Source organism: Bombyx mori, chromosome 19 (genome assembly GCF_030269925.1).
Source record: "Bombyx mori chromosome 19, ASM3026992v2".
Taxonomy (NCBI): Eukaryota; Metazoa; Arthropoda; class Insecta; order Lepidoptera; family Bombycidae; genus Bombyx; species Bombyx mori.
Window position 1 is genome coordinate 13318669 of NC_085125.1, and position 25075 is coordinate 13343743.

General features: G+C 36.1%; 1 protein-coding gene across 1 annotated transcript; it reads right to left on the reverse strand.

Annotated features, from left to right (window-relative positions):
* Positions 1-785: 785 nt before the first annotated feature.
* LOC101737097 (WD repeat-containing protein CG11141) lies at positions 786-24053 on the reverse strand. Its single transcript, XM_004924212.5, has 9 exons — positions 23624-24053; positions 19979-20142; positions 19688-19811; positions 18800-18969; positions 18327-18459; positions 16688-16887; positions 15857-15960; positions 6964-7468; positions 786-6453 (listed from the first exon to the last, which is right to left on the reverse strand). The coding sequence occupies exons 1-9, from the start codon at positions 23846-23848 to the stop codon at positions 6066-6068; spliced, it is 2013 nt and encodes a 670-aa protein (XP_004924269.1). The 5' UTR covers positions 23849-24053; the 3' UTR covers positions 786-6065.
* Between the last annotated feature and the right edge of the window lie 1022 nt (positions 24054-25075).

A 25075-nucleotide genomic window follows, 5' to 3' on the forward strand; every position in this document is an offset into this window, starting at 1 on the left:
TCGGTTACCTACATAAAAAAATCGGACCATCGGTTTACCGAGTAACTTCAGTCGCTCGGTGGGAGATCTTCTCTTTGTCGTTACCTCCACAGGAACGACTGCCATGAGGCTGTTTTTCCCACATATAGGCCGGTAGCAGCATAAGGGTCTATTCCAGCTACGGGAAGACTGTATGGTGGGCGTAACACAAGAACGACAGCAATATTGTAGCATGTGGCAGGTCTGAGTACAATGGTCAAAGTTAGAGGGGTTCTTTAACACGTTGTACGATTTACCACCTACCGGTGGGCCCAGCGTACTGTTTTCCCAGACCCATTCGGGCCAAGCCAAAATCAGGCTATCAGTAATCTTTATCAACTTGAGATTTTCATTCTAAAATTTATAAAATGCGCTATTTGGCACGGAAGATAATAATTAGCAACTTTTGCTGTCTAGTTTGAATATTTTAAAAGGCTCACGGGTTATCCTGATACTTGTGGTAGAACCAATTATGAGTTAAAACAGTAATGCGTTTCGGTTTGAAGGGTGATGCAGCCGTGGTATCTATACTTGAAACCTTCGAACTTGTATCTCAAGGTGGGTGGCGCATTGAAGTTGTAGATGTCTATGGGCTCCAGTAACCACTAAACACCAGGTGGGCTGTGAGCTCGTCCACCCATCTAAGCAATAAATAAAAAAACCCTCATGGCCCGAATGGTGTAAGATAAGGCTTACCGGTGAGCACCGTGGCCTCAATGAATGCTCAGTTTTTCATATGGCGTTGAACGTGTTAATAAAACAAGAGATTAGCGTCAAATGCTTTATATTTAATGCTTTTATTTATTCGCTTCGCTTCGAAACTCTAAACAAATTATCACAAATAATTCTATCAGTGCTTTTTATTGTACATTATTATTTTCATCACTTTAATCATAATAATATTCAAAACATTTGTATCTTAATTAAATAAAATATATCATAATAAAAGATGAATACTATTTGGTAATATTTTTTTTGATAAGATTTCCACTTCCTTACTGTGTTATATGAGACATGTTGCATAAAGATTCAGTCTGAGATAAATTGAATACTAAAAAAGCCGCATTAAAACTAAAAATAATATTATCTTTATCTTAGTGACTGGTCATTGATATTGGGCCAAATTTATAAAATTCTTATATTATCATCACCCGATCCTTGATATGGCTACAAAATTTTCAAGTTCATCGGCCGTCTTGAAAATTAAGTTGAAGGTTTCCTATATATATAAATATGGACATCGGAATAGGAGATCGTGCCTCAAGACATCATGATGATTTTGTTTAAATCAATATCAAAAACTAATGCTCTCGTGTACTTACTGACAATAGAAGTTACTATACAATTATTCAAGATACGATAAGGACTACAGCGAACAAAAGTTGACTTCACATTTCAATTCAAAATTGTCATGACAAAATGAAAAATTTAGAAATAGGCTTCTCAAAAAAATTATAATAGCAAATAAAAACAACTTTAAAAAATTATTTTGTGTTTAAAAAAAATGTAAAAATATTTTTCTACGTCTTATGTTTTAAGCAATAAAACCTAGATACATCGATTCAGTTGGCCGCTGTCTCATATAACTCAAAATAATCACATTACTATTAAATAAATAAACAGATAAACTAATATAAAATAATACAATAATAAAAATTTTAAAAAACCAATGTAATTACAGTATGTTCGAACTTTAATAATGTTGTTCATGATAATTTGATCACAATAATAGCTTATAACTAGCGGTTCATAAAAGTGGTCGTTTCAAATATCAGTGTGCTTAGTGCGAGTTTTTTAACGTTCTCGATAGCGTAAAAGTTAACGCAAATTTGTATGGAGTTGCAACAGCGCCCCTAGCGGCAAACTTAGTCAAATGTTCCAACTCCATACAAATTTGAGTTAACTTTTACGCTATCGCGGACGTCAAAGCTCGCACTAAGCACATAGGGCTGTCCAAACTATATACAAAAGCTGGAGGGCCTCAGATAAATTTTTTTCAACAACTAAATACTTTCCTGACTTCGCTAATAATAGTAAGAGATAGCTTCACTTTTAAATGATGTCATGGGACAGGAATGTTACAAGAATAAATATAAATTATGCCAAATATTGATTATATGTTTTGACAAAGAATTATATTATCCAAACTATCTTCTGATTAAAACAGTCGTCGCAGCTTGAAAAGAAGCTGTTTTCTGGACAGCCCTGCCTTAGACGATTGCGTGCTTACTATTTCAACCGCGTGGACTGATCAAGTTTAAAAAATCCGATGAAAGCGAATACAAGCACTCAAGTTGTAAGCTCGTGTTAAAAAATTTAATCTATATAATAAATGCATCAATACTTATACAATAATACTAGGTTCTTATTCGTATGTATACAATTTTGACCGGGATATGACGGTGATAACTTTCTACTGTACCGCGTGCACATTGCTCAAAAATGCATTATTTGAATTTTACTTACGCGTGAACATTTCACGAGCACTTCGTCAACTTAGAATAGTTAAGTTGTACCCAAAAACAGTGTAACACTAATGAATATCGGCAATTAAAATCTGCATTTGCGGTCGCGGGGGAGGTGGAGAGAAGTGGGTAAGTGCGCCAGCTAACTTTGAGTTCCAATGCGGGCTACACGAAACTAGAACTTAGGAAGCCACACTTATTGCGTCTAGTTTATTAAAATATTATTTTCCGTCACAGTGTGAGTGAAACTTTACTCTTGTTTCGACCGCGGAGGCGACTTCTTTACAGTCTGTATTTAAACACTCGTTCGAATTGACATTAGGCGATTATGATAAACCCAGTAGGTACATACGTACTGAACGTGAGAACGTACTTTGTCCCGCCACGCGAACAATTTTGTACGTATTGTCTCAGTTTTACTGGATATTAATAAAAAAATATGAATTTTCCGTGGCTTATAAACGTTTACAATTGAAATTTAAATGATTTTGCATGGTATTATGATTAATTACATATATAACGGCGTTAACGATATTTCTATTATACAGCACGTGCAATACGAGTGACTCATAGATAAGCCAGGTGCCCCGGCCGTTATAAAAAGGCGGTATGTGCCTCGCAATGGACCCGATCCATTGACGGTGCTTTTAGGTACCACAAGCACCGGCAACCGTCCGAATTAACCCATAGACACACACAGAGTTTCTCGCCGGATCTTCTCAGTGGGTCGCGTTTTCGATACGGTGGTAGATTCTGCGAAGCACTGCTCTTGGTAGGGTCAGTGTTAGCAACACTCCTAACCTAACTACCTAACTAACCTACTAGTTAAGGTTACGCTGAAATAGACTCTTAAGGCTATCAGCTCAGGTAGGAAAAAAAAACGCAATGGACATTCGTTTGACTGGGTTTGCCCGGTGCACTTACTATATTCTTGTTACGTTGTGTGATTAAGTGATTGTTGTACGTATTGGTTAAGGTTCGATAAGTATCAAAGTGAATTATCATATGAGTCGTCTATTATCAAAGGTGGCAATCTGTGTATTTGGACAAAAAAATGTTATTGATATGGCGATACAGATTGATTTGAATATAATCGTCTCCTTCAAAGAATACGATTCAAAACCTGCATTAAATAAAGGTTAATACTTAACCTGTTATTTATCTAAGATGTCGTTCAGAAGAGTTTTATGACTGCCAATGGAATACAAAGTCAATAATTCGTTTTTCTGATTTACCAATAATTGTCCAAAAGTCACATTCCCGGCTTTGATAATAGTCGACTCATATTGTTGATTAAATCAGGAATCAAAAAGTGCCTTCGTTTTATTTGGTGTTCAACAAGATAATGTCCACCCCTGATCCTACATATATATCAATTAAAAAACAAATAATTCGCAAAAAAAACCCTGCCTGTTTGTTTAATTTATTCCTCCTCGAAAATCAGTTTCGTGTCGATTAGTATCCAGCCTGACGATGTCTGTTTGTTTTGTTTTAGAACATTACTTCGTCAGTTAGCTTGAACCAAATTTTACAAAATTCAAATTCAATTTCATTCAAAGAATATAACGAAAAAAACACTTGTCAATTATATGCCTTCTAGTAATATATTTATTGCACTTTTTTTTTGTTTTATTAATTTTATAAGAATAATAAAAAAATCTAACCTTGGAATAGAAATTGAATTTAATATTTAAAAATAATATTTGAAGTTAAAGATCTATATTATGGATCCAATAATACTATTTGAGACGAGAGTATGATATAAGTTTCAATTGACATAGTCATTAACTCCAATTATTAATGTAGATGAATTGAACATTTCTATTGGCAGTTTTACTAGCAACAAAATACAATAAAAGCGAATCAGCGCGATATTTGCATCCTCTCGCACGACACTATGTTATGGAAATTTAAGTTTATGTCTTAACTGATTTCATTTAATAAAATGATGCTAAGTATACAGGGTCTGTCGTAATTAGTAGATAATCCGATGTCTAACTCTAAGGCTGGTTTTAGTGTCACGCGGACCGTCAGTACGGATCGCTCCGCACAGACCGATCTGTATTAATCCTAGGGAGCGTTTTAGAGTAATGCGGAGCTGTCCGTACGGACGAACGTCCGCACGGACCCGTCCGCAGCCGACCGCATGGCGCGTCCGTGCTGCGGAGCTAACCGCGCGGACCGCTGCTCGCGCGCCTCTGCCTATAGTGAGCGTTTTAGTATCGTCCGGAGCGCACGCATCAGTGCAGTACAATCATGACAATATGTCGTTGATCGATGTAATTCGTTTGAGGAAATGTTTGTGGGATGCCTCTGATCCACAGTACAAAAACCAGACAGACCAGCTTATTTATTGTCTATGACAGTAGTTCATCAAAACTTCTGGTCGACATACGAAAGCAGTTAAAGAATTTTGTTTCGTCAGTCCTCGAATTGCCGTATAATGTGACGAATTCTCCCGCGACGGCTCTCTGCTCTATTAAAGGGTGAACATGTAGTTTCCTTTTTCACTTAATTTTTTTTTCTTGTTAAATATAGGACAATAAGTAATATCACTCGCCACGTTGGATGCATTGCGCGCGTCTGTACACCGCGGCGCTGCTCAGGCTGTCAGGATGATACTAAAACGCCATATGCGGACGGTAAGCGCGGATCACGTACGCGCGGAGCGATCCGTATTGACGGTCCGCGTGACACTAAAACCAGCCTAAGAATATCTAATTTGTATGTCAGGGTTGCCAGCACTGCGAAATTTATCAATATTTTTTTGTGTTTTTTTTCTAAAATCTTCTATCGCGTCTAGTAATTTGGCCATAATTTTTACTAATTAAGATATTTTTTTATTTTTTTTTACTAATTTTTATTTTACTCCGAAATAATTGTACTATTTAATCAAATTACTATTTTAGGCATCATACATTCTAAATTTATGAATATTAGAGTTATAAGTTATTTTTATTTTTTCCTTTTAGCCAAGTTATAACCATTGATCGTGAAAAAATGATGTACAGCCCTGTGAGTGCCTATTGTTTTAAAAATATGCTTAGTTTGTGTATATTCTAAAAAGGTATAAGAATCAGTACACAAGCAATACTACTTTGTAGGAGCGCACTGAAATATATTAACTTGTAAAAATTATGGGCTAATTACTAGTCACGGTAGAAGATTTTAGAAAAAAACAAAAAATATTGACAACTTTCGCATTGTTGGCAACCCTGACATACAAATTAGATTTTCTTATCCCCGGTTATCCCGGGTTATCCCCGGTTAGTGAATTATCCACTAATTACGACGAGACCCTGTAAAATGTGTACAGTGTAAATGAATACCAGCAAGGACAGTGTGTGCGGACTGCTGTAGTGGTATTCCTACTGAGTTTCTCGCCGAATCTTCTCAGTGGGTCGCGTTTCCGATCCGGTGGTAGATTCTGCGAAGCACTGCTCTTGCTAGGGCCAGTGTTATCATCACTCCGGTTTGAGCCCCGCGAGCTCACCTACTAGTTAAGGTTATGCTGAAATAGCCTCTCAGGGCTATCAGCTTAGTAGGAAAAAAAAGTGGCATTCAAAGGCTTCGTAAGTGTCATCATATGATCTCCCACTCGCTGTCGAGGTGGTCGTCGGGCGAGCGTAGTCCATCGCCGAAGCTGTTACTGCTGTTCAAATCTAATTTCAACTCGATATTCTCTAAATTCCACGTGTTTGGCAATTCGACGATTTTAGGCACCAAATCCGTATTATTCGAGATTATTACCGATTTCTGCGGTTCCGGTTTCCTGTTCGCCGGTCGCTCTCGGTCCGTGTCCGGTTTTATTTCCACACGTGTGAAGGGCGGCGGCGGCGGAGAGTCGGCGCGCTGCGGCAGAGGTTTCGCCTTTATGCTCAACGATTCCAAGTTAAGCATTTTCGCTAATATCTTCTCTTTCTCCTCGATCTGTTTCGCGAGCGCTTCGTCGTTCTCTTCTTGGTAATGCCTGAAGAGGAAAAACAAACGTAATAACTGACACGATATGAATAAAATAGCTAGGCCAGGACGGGTACTGAGCTCACGGGCTCAACTTAAGAGAATTTGCTTTAACAAAAGCAGTGCTTCGCTGAATCTACCGCCGAATCAGAAACGCGACCCACTGAGAAGATCAGGCGAGAAACTCAGTGGACTTTGTGTATGGGTTAATGAACACGCTTCACACAGCGGCTTACGGCACAATTAAAACTACTTTTACTAATACCAAAATTAAGCGACCCTTTCATTACAAAGACAAATGTCGCGTATTAAGTGAGATATCGCTTAAACCATCTATCCTTTCACACCTCGATTTTTTTTTATTGTCCTTGTAGGCAGACGAGCATACGGCCCACCTGATGGTGAGTGGTTACCGTCGCCCATGGACTTTAGCAATGCCAGCAATAGGCAGAGCCAAACCGCTGCCTACCAAACTTAATACTTGAAATGGTTTTGTTTTCTGTATATATTTTCGACCTACCCGTAAATGCTAACGTTCATGATGCACGGATTGGTGTAGCTGACGTCATCGGGCGGCTTCCTCGGCGGGGTCGACAACCTCGGCGTGCTGCCCCCCGACCCCGCCTCCCTCCGCCTGCTCCTCCTGCTATGTATCAGCTGCTCGTCGCACTTCTTAACGATTATGCTACTAAACAAATCCAATTTCTTCTGCAGCTCATCCGTTTTCGTGCCCCTCGATTCGTATGCATCGTTCACGTCTCGATACTCGCCGACAATCGATTCTAAGACGTTCTCGGATATGTCGTTCGGTAAGATTCTGATCGGAGGCAGTTCGAAGCACTCTTCGGCGCTCGCTATCGGGCTGTTGTCCAGCACTTCGTTCTTCGTGAAAATCGATATTGGCTGTTCGAGAACGCTCGTGATGTAGGGGACCGTTTGGTCGATGTGCGTCAGGTCCCGGACCGTGTTCACGGCCTGCTGTATTGAAGTTGTCAGAGACTTTGTCATGCCGTTCGTTGATTCGTCTGTGGCAAAACAATAAGTCAAGTGAATGAGGAGTTAGATTCGAATAGATTATGATTATGTAGACTAAGGAGATCGATTATCGATTTTTCTAGAGTTCAGACCCAAGAACTAGCAGTATTAGCTCTATTACTAGTGACTCTTTTTTAAGTTTCAAGTGGCCCGAGTTTGTGCAGGACATTCTCTATGATTTTGCGGTGAAGTAACCATTTTTTTATTGCTTAGGTGGGTGGACGAGCTCACGGTACCTGGTGTTAAGTTGTTACCGGAGCCCATAGACATCTACAACGTAAATGCCGCCATATACCTTGAGATATAAGTTCTAAGGTCACAGTGCTCTCGCTGCCCCACCCTTAAAACCGAAAGGCATTACTGCTTCACGGCAGAAATAGACAGGGTGGTGGTACCTACCCGTGCGGACTCACAAGAGGTCCTACCACCAGTAAAGATAAATATTTTACTAAGCCGGAACTTATGAAATTTTTTTTTGTCATTAGCTGTCTCTCCGAAATAACTTTAGAAGGATAAGTTATTAAACATTAGAAAGTAATTCTAATTAAAATGTTTGACCACAGACACTAAAGCGATTAGAGGAAATTATTATTTTATTTTTTCATCTTTAATCTTAAATTGAGTTCCAAGTTAAGTATTAAGATTCCTTTGCTACTGAATTAATATTGGCTGCTGATTTTTTTCCCCTACCTAATCGTTGGTTATGTAAGAGGCTGTTCCAACCACGTGCGGACGGGTAGGAGAGCTCACGGATTGAACCTGAGCGAATTGCTAACACTAACATATCATTATACTGATAAAAATAGTGTTGTGAAAAATGACGCAAAAGATCTACCTAAATTTAGCGACAATTTTCCGCCTCGATAGGAAATTGATTTTGAAATATCACATTACATTCATTAACCCTTTTAGTACTAAGCTAATTTTCTCATATTTCGAAGAAATTGCTAAGGGATTTTTGAAAAAAAATGAACGTTATAAAAATATTAATTAAATTCACAAAAATACAAAAATCAATGCTAAATTCACAGCAAAATAATTTTAAATGGTTATTTATAAATGTTATTAACTTATAAAAAACGTTATTCGTGTGCGCGCTAAGACACGTCCGTACAGGTCTATACTTATAATCAAACCACGCAATAGTCGGTATTCAGACGCTCCGCGCTTTACGCATTAATAGAGCGTCGATCTATCGACGGTTCGCGCTCAAAGGTTTAATTCAAAAGCATTTCATGTTGGTCAGCGCGTACCACCACACTACACAGTACGGGTCACGCTTACAAACAGAGAAACCTATAGCCATTCCTCAGATACACGAATATACAGGAATACAAAATGCCTCGTTAAGGTAATATAAAAAGCGTAAAATAAAAATGCAAAATAATAATTTAAAACATTTGTATATTCATATATAAGTACAATGGCCGTGCTTAAATACATTAACTAGTGCTTTAAGGCTACACAACAACACGACTGACTCGATCGCTTTTAGTGAAACAGAAATGTAAATATCGACTAAAATCGTTGTGAAGGTGGCAACAATATCTAAGCGCATCTACACTAGCCCTTACAATCTAACGTTAAACGTGTTTTATAAATTTTATAACTTTTTTTTTTGAATAAATAAAAGTCACGCGTTTTGTTACCATGAAGCCAGTTTGTGCGTGTTTTGTCATAAATTAATTCGGAAATTCACGTCTCGATAATATTACGCAGTGTCTTTTAAACTTTAACTTCTGCGTTGCATGGCCTTTTTTTCAACAACGCTTTCCATATTTTAATTATTTTTTTGTTAATCACACTCTATTGGTTTTGAAGATATATTTATTGGATACTCCTACTATTTGATTGAGCCAGCGATATCATCACGGACGAAGTAAAAACTTAATTCATAGAAATTTAATGTTAATTTAATTATGCACAAGCAAAATCCCTAAAAAAAATTAATTATAACATAGATATGACATTTTAACTGTCAAACTTAAAAGTAATAATCAAAAAGACTCTTACGGTTTAATGTCGCTTTAAACATTGTCACCATATTATTTCCGACGTTTCCAATAATTTAGACTTTTTACTGGTGAATCGAAAAGTAATTTTAATTATGTATACGACTCGTCACAACCATAGATAATACTAAAGTCAGAGTTAAGAAAATTATTTTGTATAGTCTGTGTCATTATCGATGTTACGCAAAACAATATGGCTACCAGTTGAACCAACTGTGCACTAAGGTAACGTTAGATTTATAAAAACAATTTAAGTTCAATAATTCCTAAAATCTATAAGCTAATAATTACGAACCTTGCAAAGTTAAAACTATTGTTTTTTGCTATTATATAAGTACATGTGTAGTACATATGTAAGTATATAAGTACATATAAGTACAAGTGACGAAGAGCACAATTAAATGAACCAAATTACTACATAAAATAAACGGCACCATTACGTGCTTAAAAAAATAATATACAATTATTATTAGATATTATTATTGTCCAATTGTATTTAATAATACAATTTTACTCTAAAAAGGCACCATTATCTAATACTAGAATTATTGTTACCTAATTCATTCATAATGTATAACATAATCTTATTACATTTACTAAGTAATTTACCATTTTGGAAGCAGTCCGAGTAAATATTCACGGTCACATTTTAAATACAGCTTATAAGGGAACTCAAGCTGAGAAGGTGATAGCATCTTAATGTTAGCGGGATAAGGTAGAATTTTCATCTTCGCAATTGAATCTTCTCAATAAATTGAATTTTTCGAATTCTTGCATGTTACTTCTAACGAATTATATAGTAATATATTTTGTATATATTAACTTTCGTGACTTTGTTTTCCTCGTTTGTGTGGAATTTTTAATTTCAGTTTTGCGAGGTTACATTATGAATATCTGTTTCATTAATATTTCAATATTAATTTGTTTGATAAATAAAAATTTGGTAAATTGCCTACTTAATCTACCTTGATATTTCTGCATATTTTAAGCGATAGATTTGGTTCGAAAAAATCGTTTATCGAACAACGATTCGAAGCGAATAATGAACTTTTCGCGTCTTAAGCCATATTTAAAAATATACCCATGTGGACGAAATATAACAAGAGGGATCTGAACTCATGCGTAGGCCGTTTTCAAATCGTACATTAGGCGCAATACATTCATAAATTCGCATTAAGTACTTAACAACGGCGAATATTTTACTGTCATTATACCAGATTTAAAATTACTTAAAATAAAAAACGTAAAAATAAATTACAAATATAAAAAATAATTAAGTATGATAATATTTTTGGAATAAATTGCTCACCTTTAGTCTTAATACCGTCAGAAATCAATTTACATTATAATTTAAATTAGCATATAAAATTAAACTATTCACAATAAGCAAGCAACGATCATTACAATTTTTTCAACATTAAATCAATATGTACATACTAGACGCTATATAATATATTGTTGTATTAAATATATAAATTCAAAACATTACACACTACATACAAATTGGTTCTTATTTTGGTATCGACAAAAAAAAAACAACAATAAAATATAATCTTCAATATTAAAACAAAAATTACACGATTACACAGAAATGATTCAACATTATTGATTTATTTATCGTTGATTTATTTATTTTTCTAAAAAAATATATATATTCACTTTCTCTTTCAACCCAGATTGATACACTATCTACATGATGATCTACATGAATAAGAAATGAAGTTTGTTTTGTAATGTCAAAATACCTAACTGATTTTTACTAAATGCATATTTACAGTAAATATAATACGGTAAAAATAAAAACGAATAAAACCTGATCTTTTTTATCTATTGGATAATAAAAATCTACGATTTAGTGTAAATGTATATAACAATAAAATTCAAATCATGAAACCTAAAATGAATTAAGTAAAAGGAACCCCAAACAAAACGGAGAGCAGAAGGTCGTCTCTATGACAAGTTGCAATGGATATAGCACTGATGATATAACCCAAGGAAGTTTGACGCCAGGCGACGGGTCGTGAAACTCATAACAAATCACTATGCAGCATGACAACTCTTTTTTCTTTTTTTCCTAATTATGCTGATAGCCTTGAGAGGCTATTTCAGCTTCTCCTTGACGTGTAGGTGAGCTCACGGGGCTCTAACCGGGAGTGTTGCTAACACTGGCCCTAGCATGAGCCGTGCTTCGCAGAATCTACCGCCGGTTCGGAAACGCGACCCACTGAGAAGATCCGGCGAGAAAGTCAGTGAGCTAAGCATGATAGCAGCGACCGCACATAAAGTGAGAAAAAGCAAGAAAAAGAAAATTTAAACGGTATTCATTACAAAAACGCAAATTGTTTGTTTTTTGTGACGAAACAGCTTGACTGCTTTTTGCGGAATGGCAGATAGCTGATGCTATCAGAGTAACTTATCTACTTTTATTTATGAAAAAGTATTAGGTTTCCGAGCAAAAATATTAAAATCTAATAAGTCATGAACAAAATTCAATTCTAACAGATAATTTTTTATATCAGACAAGGCCACTGCCCACTATAACTTGCTTAGTGATGTAAAAATTATTAATAATTAACAAAAATAATGATTCAATGCTCGTTTTATTTTAATTAGGATCTTTTAGGACTACTTTTGTTATCGTCGTCCGGTTGTCTGTTGACAGCTCCCGGTGTTCAGTAAAGGATCGTACACATTAGGGCGGACCGCATCGCATCGCATCGCACCGCATAACATCACTCTAATACATTTTATATAAACTAGTTTATCGTATAGGTACTAAGGGCGACAAACCGCGATGCGCTGCGACTTATCGCCACTTTAGTATGTGGGAGCCTAAACATGACGCGGTAAAAATTTACAAAATAAAACTAATGAATTGTGTAAAGCACAACTATAATAATTGACGTAAAACAAAAACAAATTCATCAGTGAATGGCACTAGGTATGTTATTTTACAATTAAAACTTTATTGTTCGTTACGAATAGTTTTAAAGTTCCGCGACTATTCTGTTATTTTTTGTTTTAAAAGAATTCTCAGTATTTTGGCGCTTTTGTTAGCGCCACGATTAAAGGTGGACCGAAGACTACGGGGAGTATGGTAGGAGCAGACAAACCAGTCTACCCACTTACTATGCGGGAAGGATGTTTTTTTCTTAAGGGATTTTATGACCTGGTAACTAAGACCTTTAGGTCAAATCTTATTTTAATTTGAATGAAAACTTTTGTATATAAAAAATGATATTATGAAATGAAGTTGATGAATGAAAACAAAATGAAATGATATGGGATGAAATATAGTCTCAGTAAAATGGTAGTTATTTACTGAGACTTTTTCAGTTAACTTTTTGGAGGATCCCGAGAAGGTACTTTCAGCGACTTTGTTCATTTTCCCACATTTGTGCACTTTCACAGATATTAAATAGTTAATAAACCACCGTTATTAAACATTTAAACCTGAAGAAACACTAAATAGACACAATAAAACAAATTAGACAACTTCACTCCTCGCATTCCCGCCAAAAAGTCCGGAAGGATGTTAGAAGCAGAAAAACCGGTCTACCCACATACTAATGTGTTCTTCTTTGAGTTGCTACCAGTGGAACTCGACAATCCTCCCCTAAAACATACACTTCAGTATAGACAGTTTTTTTTAACAATTTGGATTCCGCTCATATGCTAACTTGAAGCCGGGGTGATGCTTAAAGTTTTTATATTCGGCTATTCCAATTGTTCATATGACTAGTTTCGCTATATGCAGCAGAGTTCAGTGGTTAACAGTGCGGTTTGTGAAACTCAATCCAGTAATTAGGTTCGCACTCCAGTCTGCGTTCAGTCAGAGCAGATTAAAGCGTTTATAATGACACGGATATGTTCAATGTGCTCACTGAGTTTCTCGCCGGATCTTCTCAGTGGGTCGCGTTTCTGATCCGGTGGTAGATTCTGCGAAGCACTGCTCTTGCTAGGGTCAGTGTTAGCAACACTCCGGTTTGAGCCCCGTGAGCTCACCTACACACGTTAGGGCGAAGCTGAAATAGCCTTTCAAGGCTATCAGCATAGGTAGGAATAAAAAAAGATATTTTCGTTTATCCAAGAAGAGATGATAAGTTTTTTTTGGTAGGATAAGTCTCGCTGACTATTGTCGGGTCGAGTCATTATCGAGTTCCAGTGGTAGCATCCAAAAGCGGCGTAGAAAGTAGAGGGTACATAAAATTGTCTGCTCGTAGCGTCCTTCCCGCAGTCTTCACTGTGCCCGGTAATAATAACCGGTTAAATAATTCTGTCGATAATCTAATTTTAAGTAGATACCTACTTATAAATTTGGTGGCGATCATTCAAAAATCGTTTTATAACTAACAAGGCCTTGTCTGAGTTTATTTAGATAAGTACAATAATACATGTATAATAATTAGCCGCTTATTTCTCAAACCATTCTATTTATTGTCTAATATGGCCATCATAAAATTTATAAAACACACACACACACAAATGCAATGCGTATAAAATGTAAAAGAAACGGAATGATAAATTTCGAACTAAAATCTCCAATTAATACTGTCAAATTAAAACCATCAAAATATTATAATTCTCATAGTTCACGTTGGCATAAACCTGTCCAGTTTTAAACTCAATCATTTATACCTGAACCACAATGTTTTCAATTAACACATTTAATGCCAACTACACGGCGCCGTAAAGGATCGTGGGCTGGAAAGGTCTCCGGGCCACTAGTAATCTCTCAAACATAAAAAAGAGAATCGTGGGCGGAACACACGGCGCCGTGGCTTGCAATCATGTTTAATGTACCCATCGGTACCATTTCCACCGTTGCGATAACTTTACGTGACGCAAATGGCCATATGCGTAAAGTAGCGATCTTATAATCAACTGTTGGATTAGGGTTCGGGGTATTAATTTAAACAATTTTTTCATGCTACGCGCTACCACGCCGTGTGTTCGACCCCCCAATCCTTCACCACGCCGTTTACTCGGCCATATACGGCGGCGCCGTGTAGTTGGCATTAAATTTGTTAAAAAGGGGGCTTAATGTTTAGATTCACAACCATAACGATTAGATTCACAACCGTTTTTAAGAATTATTTCAAATGTTATATACGGATAAATAATTTGGGGCAGAAATAGGCAAGATGTTACCTACCCGTGCGAGCTCATAGTATGTATACCGCATGTATACCAGGATTACCAGGACATTCGAGCCCATTGTCACATCACAACCCAACTGTCGCCGATCAGACACAAGTCAAAGTTTTTCCAAGCAAATTAAAGTTTTAATGCACCATGTTATTCCTTCAACATTCGTTGGACAGTTGTTAGTTATACTGAATTAGTACCACCACAATCAACCAATCCATCTTACACTCTAAGCCAGCGGTCGGGGAACTTTTTTAATTATTACCCCAGAATATTTTTGTGTAAGTTGATATTACCCCATGGCGAAGAACAAAAAAAAAACGAAATCGCTTCTTTTCAGCATCTTTCGTATTATAGCCCTCATGATAAGTTTGAAAAATAATATTATTTTTTCGTTTCATTTCATTTCGTTTCATCGAGTTTGAAATCACAACGATTCCAAACAAGTTTCACTTCAATATATACTTTTTACTCACAAAAGTTTCATTTTTACCCCTAAAATTTCATTTTATCCCATTTGGGGTAATTTACCCCGGTTCCCCGACCGCTGCTCTAAGCGGATGCTTCTAATTCGCCAGCTTCATAAAATATTAAGTCATACTTAATTTACACTTAGTTTTACCAGTACGCTTAATCACATTAGTATTAAGAAAATATCCAGTCGATCACTTATAGGTAGTTTCCAGCGAGGCTCCAACTGATTCCCGGACTAAGGCACTCTTCTTGTGAACACATTCGATCACAACCATTAATCATATTAATGAGACGCGCAGACACTTATTTATGTTGAATACTATTTTAATTTTCTAAGTGAAAAACTTCAAACCTAACATTTGACATATGTCACATTTGACATACGTCACATGAATGTGATTTTGTTTTATTATTCATCAACTATTCGAACGTTAAGTATTTTTGAAATCGCTATGCGAGCGATTTGCGTGTTAATTTTTTTTTTTTAAATATATTTCCTTTGTCTTGGTCATGTTGGTATGATAAATCTTCTAAATCAGTTTTATAACTATTAAGTACATCATGTAATTCTTAATATGTTTAGAGTTAATAGTACTCGAGTCACCACGCAATGTCATACGAATCATATTTCATCAATATCATTTACTATATAAGTCAAATAATTTGTAGTTTTGAACTAGACAATGAGAATTGGAGGATCAAATCGTGAATTCCTTTATACGACGTTTTGGTTATTGAACAGACCTGTGGCCAGAGCGGCGGGTTCCGGAGCGTGGGCCAGTCTGACCAGCGACCTTGGACCCTCGAGAACGAAGATCTCGTCTTTATTCACGGAAACTGACAGAATCCTGTAACAGAAGAGACCATCATATATATAAGGGTTCTAGAAGAGAAGTAAACACGAGTTGGGCGGTGACACCCGCTGCAAACTGCCTTTTTGAGACTAAATATTTGCGATATACCTACATCTACGGACTGCGATGATCACTTATGACCGTTTATGCTCCTTAGCCAACTGATTGTGTGCTTCACCGGAATATAATTTAGACGCAAGTTGAATGACTCATATTCTCCTAAACGTCACGTTCTCCTACACCATAAGACGATTTTTAGGATGTTCTTTCAACACGTTGATTTGGATTTTTAGGGTGTTCTTTCGACACACACAGAACCGTTTAATATTAATTTTCACTTTCATTGTGTGCATAAAGCTGTCCGCTAGATTTGTTTTGTTCGTATTGTGTTGGCTATTATTGAAGACGAAAATTGAAATACGTAGTGAAACAAAATTAATAGCTACCCTGATTTTACTGTATACTGCCAACTCTATATATATAAAAATAAATTGCTGTTCGTTAGTCTCGCTAAAGCTCGAGAACGGCTGGACCGATTTGGCTAATTTTGGTCGAGAATCATTTGTGAAAGTCCAGAGAAGGTTTAAAAGGTAGATATATATGAAAATGCTCGGAATTAAATAAAAATAACAATTTTTATTTATCGATTGAGGCACTACGAAGTCTTCCGGGTCAGCTAGTATTTATTAAAAAAATTAATAAATAAATAATAGTTACATACTTTCTCAGATCGTCGACAACAGCGACAGCGGTCAACGACCTCGGGTCCAGGATGTACAGGATGTGCTCGTTGTGCGAAACGAGGAAGTGCTCGCGGAATACGAACAGCGGTCCCAGGTTGTAGTCCTGGTCGCTGTGCGAGTGCTTCTTCTGCGAGGGATTCAGTAGTTCGGCTATCGTTAGCGGGTTCGATATGGCTTCCTGGAAAACAAAAATAAATATTCCCAAAAAGAAAAATAAAAAAAAAAGAATTGTGTGGTTTTATGAAACTACGGTAAAAGTGAAACTTTTTTTCACATTATAGACACTAGACGATGACCGTTTTTTTTTATAACGCCATCTTGTTGTGTCTTTAAAGCGTTTAGTTGCACTTAATTAAGAAAAATTGTATTATTATTCGCCAATAGATGTCGGGAAGAGCTGATTATTGAAAACACGAATAAAACAACATTTTCTGAAAATAAATCGTAGCTAGATCGATTTATCGCCCCCGAAATCCCCTGTATACAAAATTTTATGAAAATCGTTGGAGCCGTTTCCGAGGTTCAGATTATATATATACAATAATTGCTCGTTTAAAGGTATAAGATTTAAATCTGACAAACAGCATTTACATTAAACACTGACAAAAACAAACAAAATAGCGTGGAGCACTGGCACAAAATGAGTAATAGTCTATACACTACACGCTACACTCAGCTGCTGCGAACTATAGGGGCCGCCATATTGGCCTTGGCTCCGCGGCCGACCGTCACGCGACATGCAACACACAGACGAAAAAGTTTGAGACGATGTATAAAAAAGATGCTGAATGGAGATCTGTTGTGCTTCTCACTTCCAATACGGAGCAATCATTCGTTCCGATTTCAAGGCTAGTACTACCGTTTTACAATACTATTGAAACCTCATATCCCGAGGCATGTTCAGTTGCTTAGTGCGAGTTTTTTAACGTTCTCGATAGCGTAAAAGTTAACTCAAATTTATATGCAGTTGGAACGTTTGCCTACGTTTGCCGCTAAGGGCGCTGTTTTTTTTCCTATCTAAGCTGATAGCCTTGAGGGGCTATATCAGCGTAACCTAACAAGTAGGTGAGCTCACGGTGCTCAAATCTGACGAGGTTGCTGACACTAGCACTAGCAAGGGCAGTGCTTCGCAGAATCTACCACCGGATCTGAAACGCGACCCACTGAGATGATCTATTACGGGCTGGATCCAGGAGCTTTTTAAAAAACAAAAGGAAATTGTGACTGACACTGAGTTTATTTATAAAAGAAATAGTACAAACGTTGTGTGTTTACGCTACTCAAGCCAAATCTGTTCTGCCGCGATTTAGCAATAAATCGTCTTTATATAGAGACAATGTATTCAAGAATGCCTTAGTCTGCATTGTTATTTATATTGCGTTATTATTGAGGAGAGCATATGTCGCTTTTTCGCATTAAAAGTGTAAATTTCCAAATTATTCAAAATTGAGTTAATATGCGTAAACATTTGGTATTACCAGTACTTTTCTCATAAATACTGTCAAAAGAGCGTAGTTTATCCATACATTTTCTTGAATAGGAACCTGCAAAAATTTTTTTGTGTACTTTTTCCAAGACCCTATCTGTCGCGACTGTCAAACGACGTAGCCCTCGTACCTTGAACAGCAGCGTGTGGAGGACGTTGCCGTTCCTGTCCGCCCTCCAGAGGCGCAGGCCGGGCCTCGCGCAGTAGGCGGCGGCGGCGCCCGTGCGGTACGAGTACTGGAACACGGCCCCCAGCGCGCACAGGCTGCCCAACCCGGACCAAACAATTGTTAGAGACAATAAGGGTATTCGGTTTAAGCGCCATTCTACAACTTTACAAGAAAGCCATTTTTTTTATTGCATAAATGGATGGACGAGCTCACAGCCCACCTGGTGTTAAGTTACCGGAGCCGCTCCGGTAACCGGCTCCAGCGGAGCCCATAGACATCTACAACGTAAATGCTGCCACCCACCTTGAGATATAAGTTCTAAGTTCTCAGTATAGTTACAACGGCAACATTACTGTTTCACGACTGATAGGCGGGGTGGTGGCACCTACCCGTGCGGACTCACAAGAGGTCCCAGCACCAGTAAAAGCACCTCACCTTTTCCTCTCCTTCTTCCCGAGCTGCGTGACGTGCCACGTCCTACCGTCGGCGCTCCTCTCGCATACTATCCCGCGGTACACGCTCGACACCAGCAACGTGTTTTGGTAATAGCTCATCTGGACTATCTCGTGACCTTCGTTAACTATCTCCATCGACTTGCAGAGGTGCTGCAATTAATAGGGAACTTCGATTACGAGCCGCAAAATCGAAGTCTTTTTTTCCTACTTAAGCTGATAGTCTAGAACAGAGGTCGGCAACGCGGCGCCCCCGTTCGATTTTTAATGCACCCTTGTTGGACTAATGTAAATTTATGACAGCCAGAGCGATTTACTTACTTTTGTCAAACGGCGATATACAGTAAGTAGTCAGTTGAGTTTAGGATTGTGCATAGATTAGCAGTTTGCTAACCTTGAGCGTATCTAATAACACGCACGTATTTTTTGTTAGTGTGTGATTGTATTTCGAATAGACTACGCGTAGACCGTGCATTTAAAACTACCAAGTAATGCGAAATAATTATTTTCTTTCAATACCGAACAAAGCTTAATGATGACTCACATTTAGATAATTGTTTAACGACCGGGAACTCTAAATATATCTCCAATTATAAGAAATTAGCTGAAAATATGGACACCCAAGTTTCACACTGAGTTTCAAATGTGTTGCCCCAGAGAGTTTAGCATTTATAAATCCGTCAGAACAATTTATATAATAGGGCAGCATTTTTCAGCTTCAGGAAAAGTACTTGATATACCACCAATAATTTAGAATAAATCGATTGTTCTAAATCAGATTTTTATTTGAGTTCTATAATCTTTACTGTAAATACGATGTGTTAATAATAGTTACGATTTTTATTTAATCTATATCGATAAAAATACTCACCATATAAAAATCGATTTCCGTCATTATAATAACACCGTTTTTGTCACCCGAGAACAATCGCATCCCGTTCTTCGACCATTCTATCGAAGTTATTTCGCTTTTATGTAGATCGCCTATAGTATACCTGTGGGTTTACAATATTTCATAAGACACCTGTCTTGAACGGAATTTTCCAACTGACACTCAATTTTGTACCTGCACCAATATTTTCAGTCTTTACGAAAGTAATATTCACGCAAAGTCAAACTGGTAGATTTATAGAGGCTTTGAAACAAGAAAAAATCATCAAACCTTTCCACTTTGGGTTCAACTTTAGGTTTGAATGTGTCGGGAACGTTTTCTGGGTGCTCCTTGGGTATCTGGAAGACGGTAACTTGACCGTGTGCATTACCAGCACCGACCATATAATCAACGGTGTTCACTATTTTCACATAAGTTATTGGAGAGTTTGATATCTGAAACAAAATGATTGGGCACACATTTAAGGCTGGCTAACCATACTGTGTTACACTCTATCAACCTAATCTTAATTACATAATCTATTTTTATCCCTATCCCCCTTTGATTAAATTATTTCTGTGCACTCATGCCTAGTTCATCTATCCATTCAGTCAGTTAAGTTCCAATAATACCTACCTGTTCTGGTACAAAGCTATAATGGGCTTCAATTTGTAACAATGTCCTTTATATGATTGAAACTTTGACTCTATTTCTCTAGGTGGGTGATACTCACATAGTGACATCTCAAATCAAATCAAATCAAAAAAGTTTTATTCAACATAAATGAAAGTACATACTTGTTGAACGTCAAAAGAACTACCGCCAATTCACAAGAATTAGCCTCCGTCCTGAGAAGAATTGGCAAGAAACTCAGCGGGCATGTCTTTTTTCTTTTTGAAGTGAAACTTCCTTATCGGCGTTGGAAAAAAATTTACCGTCACATTTTTCGGTTACGCGTCACATTTTTCCGTTACGCGCCATCTTTTAATTAACGGCTGTATGTTCTGAAGTATGGATGCGCATTTGAGAAACCGACCTCATGTCTCAAGGTGGGTCACGGAATACATTTTGTAATTGCAATAATCCCAGGTAACCCACTTAATATCACGTGGACCGTGCTATTATTGTTATTACGTAAAATAATAGGAAGAAAAGTACCAGGGTATTATGATATCAAAGAGATGTATTATTATAACTTTACTCTGACGTACAGCCTTCTTTATTAATTAACGGCTGTATGTTCTGAAGTATGGATTCCGATTTGAGAAATTGACCTCATGTCTCCAGGTGGATTACGGAAATCATTTTGTAATTCCAATAATCTCAGGGAGCCCACTTAATAATATCACGTGGACCGTGCTATTTATTACTGTTATTACGTAAAATAATAGGAAGAAAAGTACCAGGGTATTATGATAGCAAAGAGATTTATTAATAATTAACGGCGGTATGTTCTGAAGCATGGTTTCGGATTTGAGAAATCGACCTCATGTCTCAAGGTGGGTCAAACTTCACGAACCTCAGGAACCCCATTTAACACCACGTGGACCGTGCTATTATTATTAATTTATAGGAAGAAAAGTACCAGGGTATTATGATATCAAAGAGATGTATTATTAAAATGCTGTAATAATCTTAGTAGCAAAAAGGTAAAGTGAAATAATTGTATTATTTGTATTCATGTCTATGATAATAAAATCCTTTTGTTTAAACTTTATCTAATTTAACTTTATTTAACCAATTTCTGGAAAGTTGCATGTAGATCATTTTTCGAAAAATAAGGCCATAAACAAGTTTCACTTCTTACGTGTGTACACTAGTACACGCACACATTTTTTTTTTTTTTTAAATATTAGATTTTTATTTTTTTATTTTATGTGCTCCTATAACCTTAATATCAGATGGGTCATGTGCTTATGCTAAACATCTACAGCAATAAGAACCTTTATTCACAACTTGATGTACTTAAATATCAAGATTGTATCAAGTCAATAAACCTTTCAACACAGTATTGAGCAATTTAAAGAGGGGGCCTTATCTTAAAATCTATTTACAATAAATTATGAAATAAACACAAATACAAGGAAGTATTTAATACTTCTCTTTGTTTGATGTAAACAACATAATCATTCTGTTTACAGTTATAACGATTTAACATTCTTATCTATCACCATGAATATTATAATGTGACACTGATGGAATTTATTTATTTCTTTCAATTTTATTCATTACAATCTGTAGCCAATGTGTGTGTATGTATTGTTAAAATAAAAATTCAGTACCTTTTGGATAAGACAATTTTGATGTGAAAAACGTTGTAGTAAAATTAAATATCTATGTACAATTGGTAAAAAATTTGTAGTATAAACCATGAGAACCATGAGAAACAAGCCATTGTAACTTCTTCGAGAACAGAACAACCAAACACCATACTTAGAAGCACACAAAGCTCTAGCTACAATTTATTGATTTTGTTTTTTATTGAGAACCAATTATAATTGAAAAATCATGACGAATTCGTTTTTAAAACAAAGCAGAAATGAATCTCACACACATGAATACAGATCAAATCATACAGGACACAGATTCAAAATATTCAATTCAAAGTTTAATATTAATTATTGGTTTTGCTAAACAAATGAGCCCAAAAAGAATTTTCTGTTATTCTAAACATAACTTAGAGAAGTCAAATTTTAATTAGTTCTAATTGCATTTTCTTCAGTTTTCTCAAGTCATTAACCTAATTAAAACTTTTATGGTTCGAACTCATGTTTATAATTGCCATTAAATTACTTCTGATCTATTGATACATTGCTCATTTTTGTCATGGATTAGTCATGGTTCTGATTTAAAGGTCGTCACAGCCATTTTGCTATACAATTAAGACTATGACCTTGTGCCTCATGGTGGGTAAAAATATACTGTAATATCTATGGGTTCCAGTAACCCAGTGCCCAGAGCAAACTATACGCCACATTGTCATGGAATGCCCACTAATGAAATTTGCAGGCCAAGTGGAAGATCTCAAAAATGTAACAGAAGAAGCTATCGATTATTTCACAAACTGTACATTTAAATTATAACCACGCAGTGTAAACGAATGCCATATGATAAATAAATAAATAACCTTTTTAATACCATATACCATCAATAGGTCATAGGCCTATAGGCCATAAACTATTCACCAATTCATACAATAAAAGAAACGAATAAATTATTAAGTGCCACAAACTTAGCTAAATTAGTTACACACACTAGTAGATGGGTAACATTTTTCATTATAATATTTGTAAAGATAGTGGACGTCCCTTACAATTAACTTTTTCTGCTCTTGCACTGTTTAAAAGGCAGTTTGATTTAATGTAGAATATCAATAAAACAGCGTTAACAGAGGTAAAGGATTATGATGTCATAAAAATAATTACTAAGTAGAATTGTGAACAAAATTACTATAAAATAGACTTCAAATCTTCTTTGTTTTCACAGAGCAATGTCTTGAAGTCTTATTTTAAATTATATCAATAAGTACAATTAGAAGTTCATACCTCATATATTTATAATACGTTGGTATACATTATTATATACTGTGCTGTATATATCTTGCACTAACTTTTAAGTAGTTCTTTTTTCTGATAACATGAATTTGTTTGCATGATATGTACATAATTCTACTAAAATTTCTATAACATAATATAACTGTATGTCTACAAACCTACAACCTTGACATACTTAAACTTTCTCTGAGAAACAGAAGGGGAAACAGTTTAATTATGTGGCAAAGCACTTGTACAAACACTGAAAATTATAATAAAGAAAATTCTGATAATCAGTTTTTTTTAATTATTTACAGAATCAAGCTAACGACTTGAACATTAAATTTTAAATTGAATATGCATGATTAAATTATGGAGTTAGGGGAAATCCCTGTGAACTTACCTCGCAGCGTAGTCTTTGAATATTTCCCTTCTTCCTGTCGTACCAGTAAACCAGACCGACGTTAGTCCCCAAAGCAATATATTCACTAACAGAATCAACACAAGTTAAGCACAGCTCACTAGAAAATATACCAGTTTGTATCCTAGGAGGTATTAAGTTTAAAATATGCGAACACGGTGCCCATTCCCGGACAAAACCGTCCTCAGCGCCGCCAGGAACTTCCATGGTTTTTTGAAATTGTTATGAACTATTGATTTTTTACTGTTTCAAGATTATATCATAACATCTTGACTAGTTTATCACGAACATAATTACATGGGAGGAATGAAAAACGAAAGTGTCAACTATGCCTGTATATTTGTTAAAGTACATACATAGTATATTAATATTTAATATACATACCTACCTACCTACATATTTTGATTCTGATTTTGACATTTGATGTCCATCGCATTTTTTAAAAATATAAATTGTCAACCTGGTTACCAAATCTTTAAGCCAAGTCATATATTTTCTTCATATATCATGTTTTAATATAAATAATATAATAAAATAATTTGATCTAATTTGATAGAAAATGAAATGAGAAGTTGATTAATTTAAGACTACTTAATTTGGATAAAATTCAATGAAACGAGATGAAATGGGATAAAATATAGGTGAAATTAGTGAGATTTTTAGAGTTTACAGTTTGAAAGAACACGAGAAGCTTCGACCAGCGGCTTTGGTCCATTCTCCTACATTTTTGCACTTTCGCAGATGTTAAAGAGTTAATAAACCATCGTTATTACACAATCAAACTTGAGGAATAACACCCAATGAACAACATAAAATAATTCACGCGAGTTCGCTTCTTATGCTCCCACTAAAAAACTCCTGTCCGTCGGCTTGGCCAGTTTTATTTGTTTAGAGCCACTGGCTAATTAATTGAGCTTTTAAGCTTTCTGAACAACTAAGTTGAATAATAATCTTCATCCACCTCTAATTTAATCCTCTTTGTAGTTTTTGGTATGCATGAAAAGCAGTATAATTTGGGTAGTTTTCCAATTACAGCACAAGAGCGCATTATGCAGCATAATGCTCAACTAAGCTTCAGCATAATTCGGCATTGTGCGTCACTGAGTCGCATTATGCTCTGTAATAGGAAAACTAATGTGCGTCACTGAGTCGCATTATGCTCTGTAATAGGAAAACTAATCAGGACTAGTTTTGATTCCTGATTAGTTTTCCTATTACAGAGCATAATGCGACTCAGTGACGCACAATGCCGAAACTAATCAGGATTAGTTTTCCAATTACAGAGCATAATGCGACTCAGTGACGCACAATGCCGAATTATTTTGAAGCTTAGTTGAGCATTATGCCGCATAATGCGCTCTTGTGCTGTAATTGGAAAACTACCTTGAATTGTTTTAGTTTGATCGTAATTTGGAGTCGTTTTAATCGATTTCA

Excerpts from the sequence above, each read along its gene's own strand:
- LOC101737097 (XM_004924212.5), bottom strand. The coding sequence starts at position 23,848 with ATGGAAGTTCCTGGCGGCGCTGAGGACGGTTTTGTCCGGGAATGGGCA. Across the intron at positions 20,143-23,623 it reads TTCAAAGACTACGCTGCGAG|ATATCAAACTCTCCAATAAC; the intron begins GTAAGTTCACAG and ends ATTTTGTTTCAG. Across the intron at positions 18,460-18,799 it reads GGGAAGAAGGAGAGGAAAAG|CCTGTGCGCGCTGGGGGCCG; the intron begins GTGAGGTGCTTT and ends CGGGTTGGGCAG.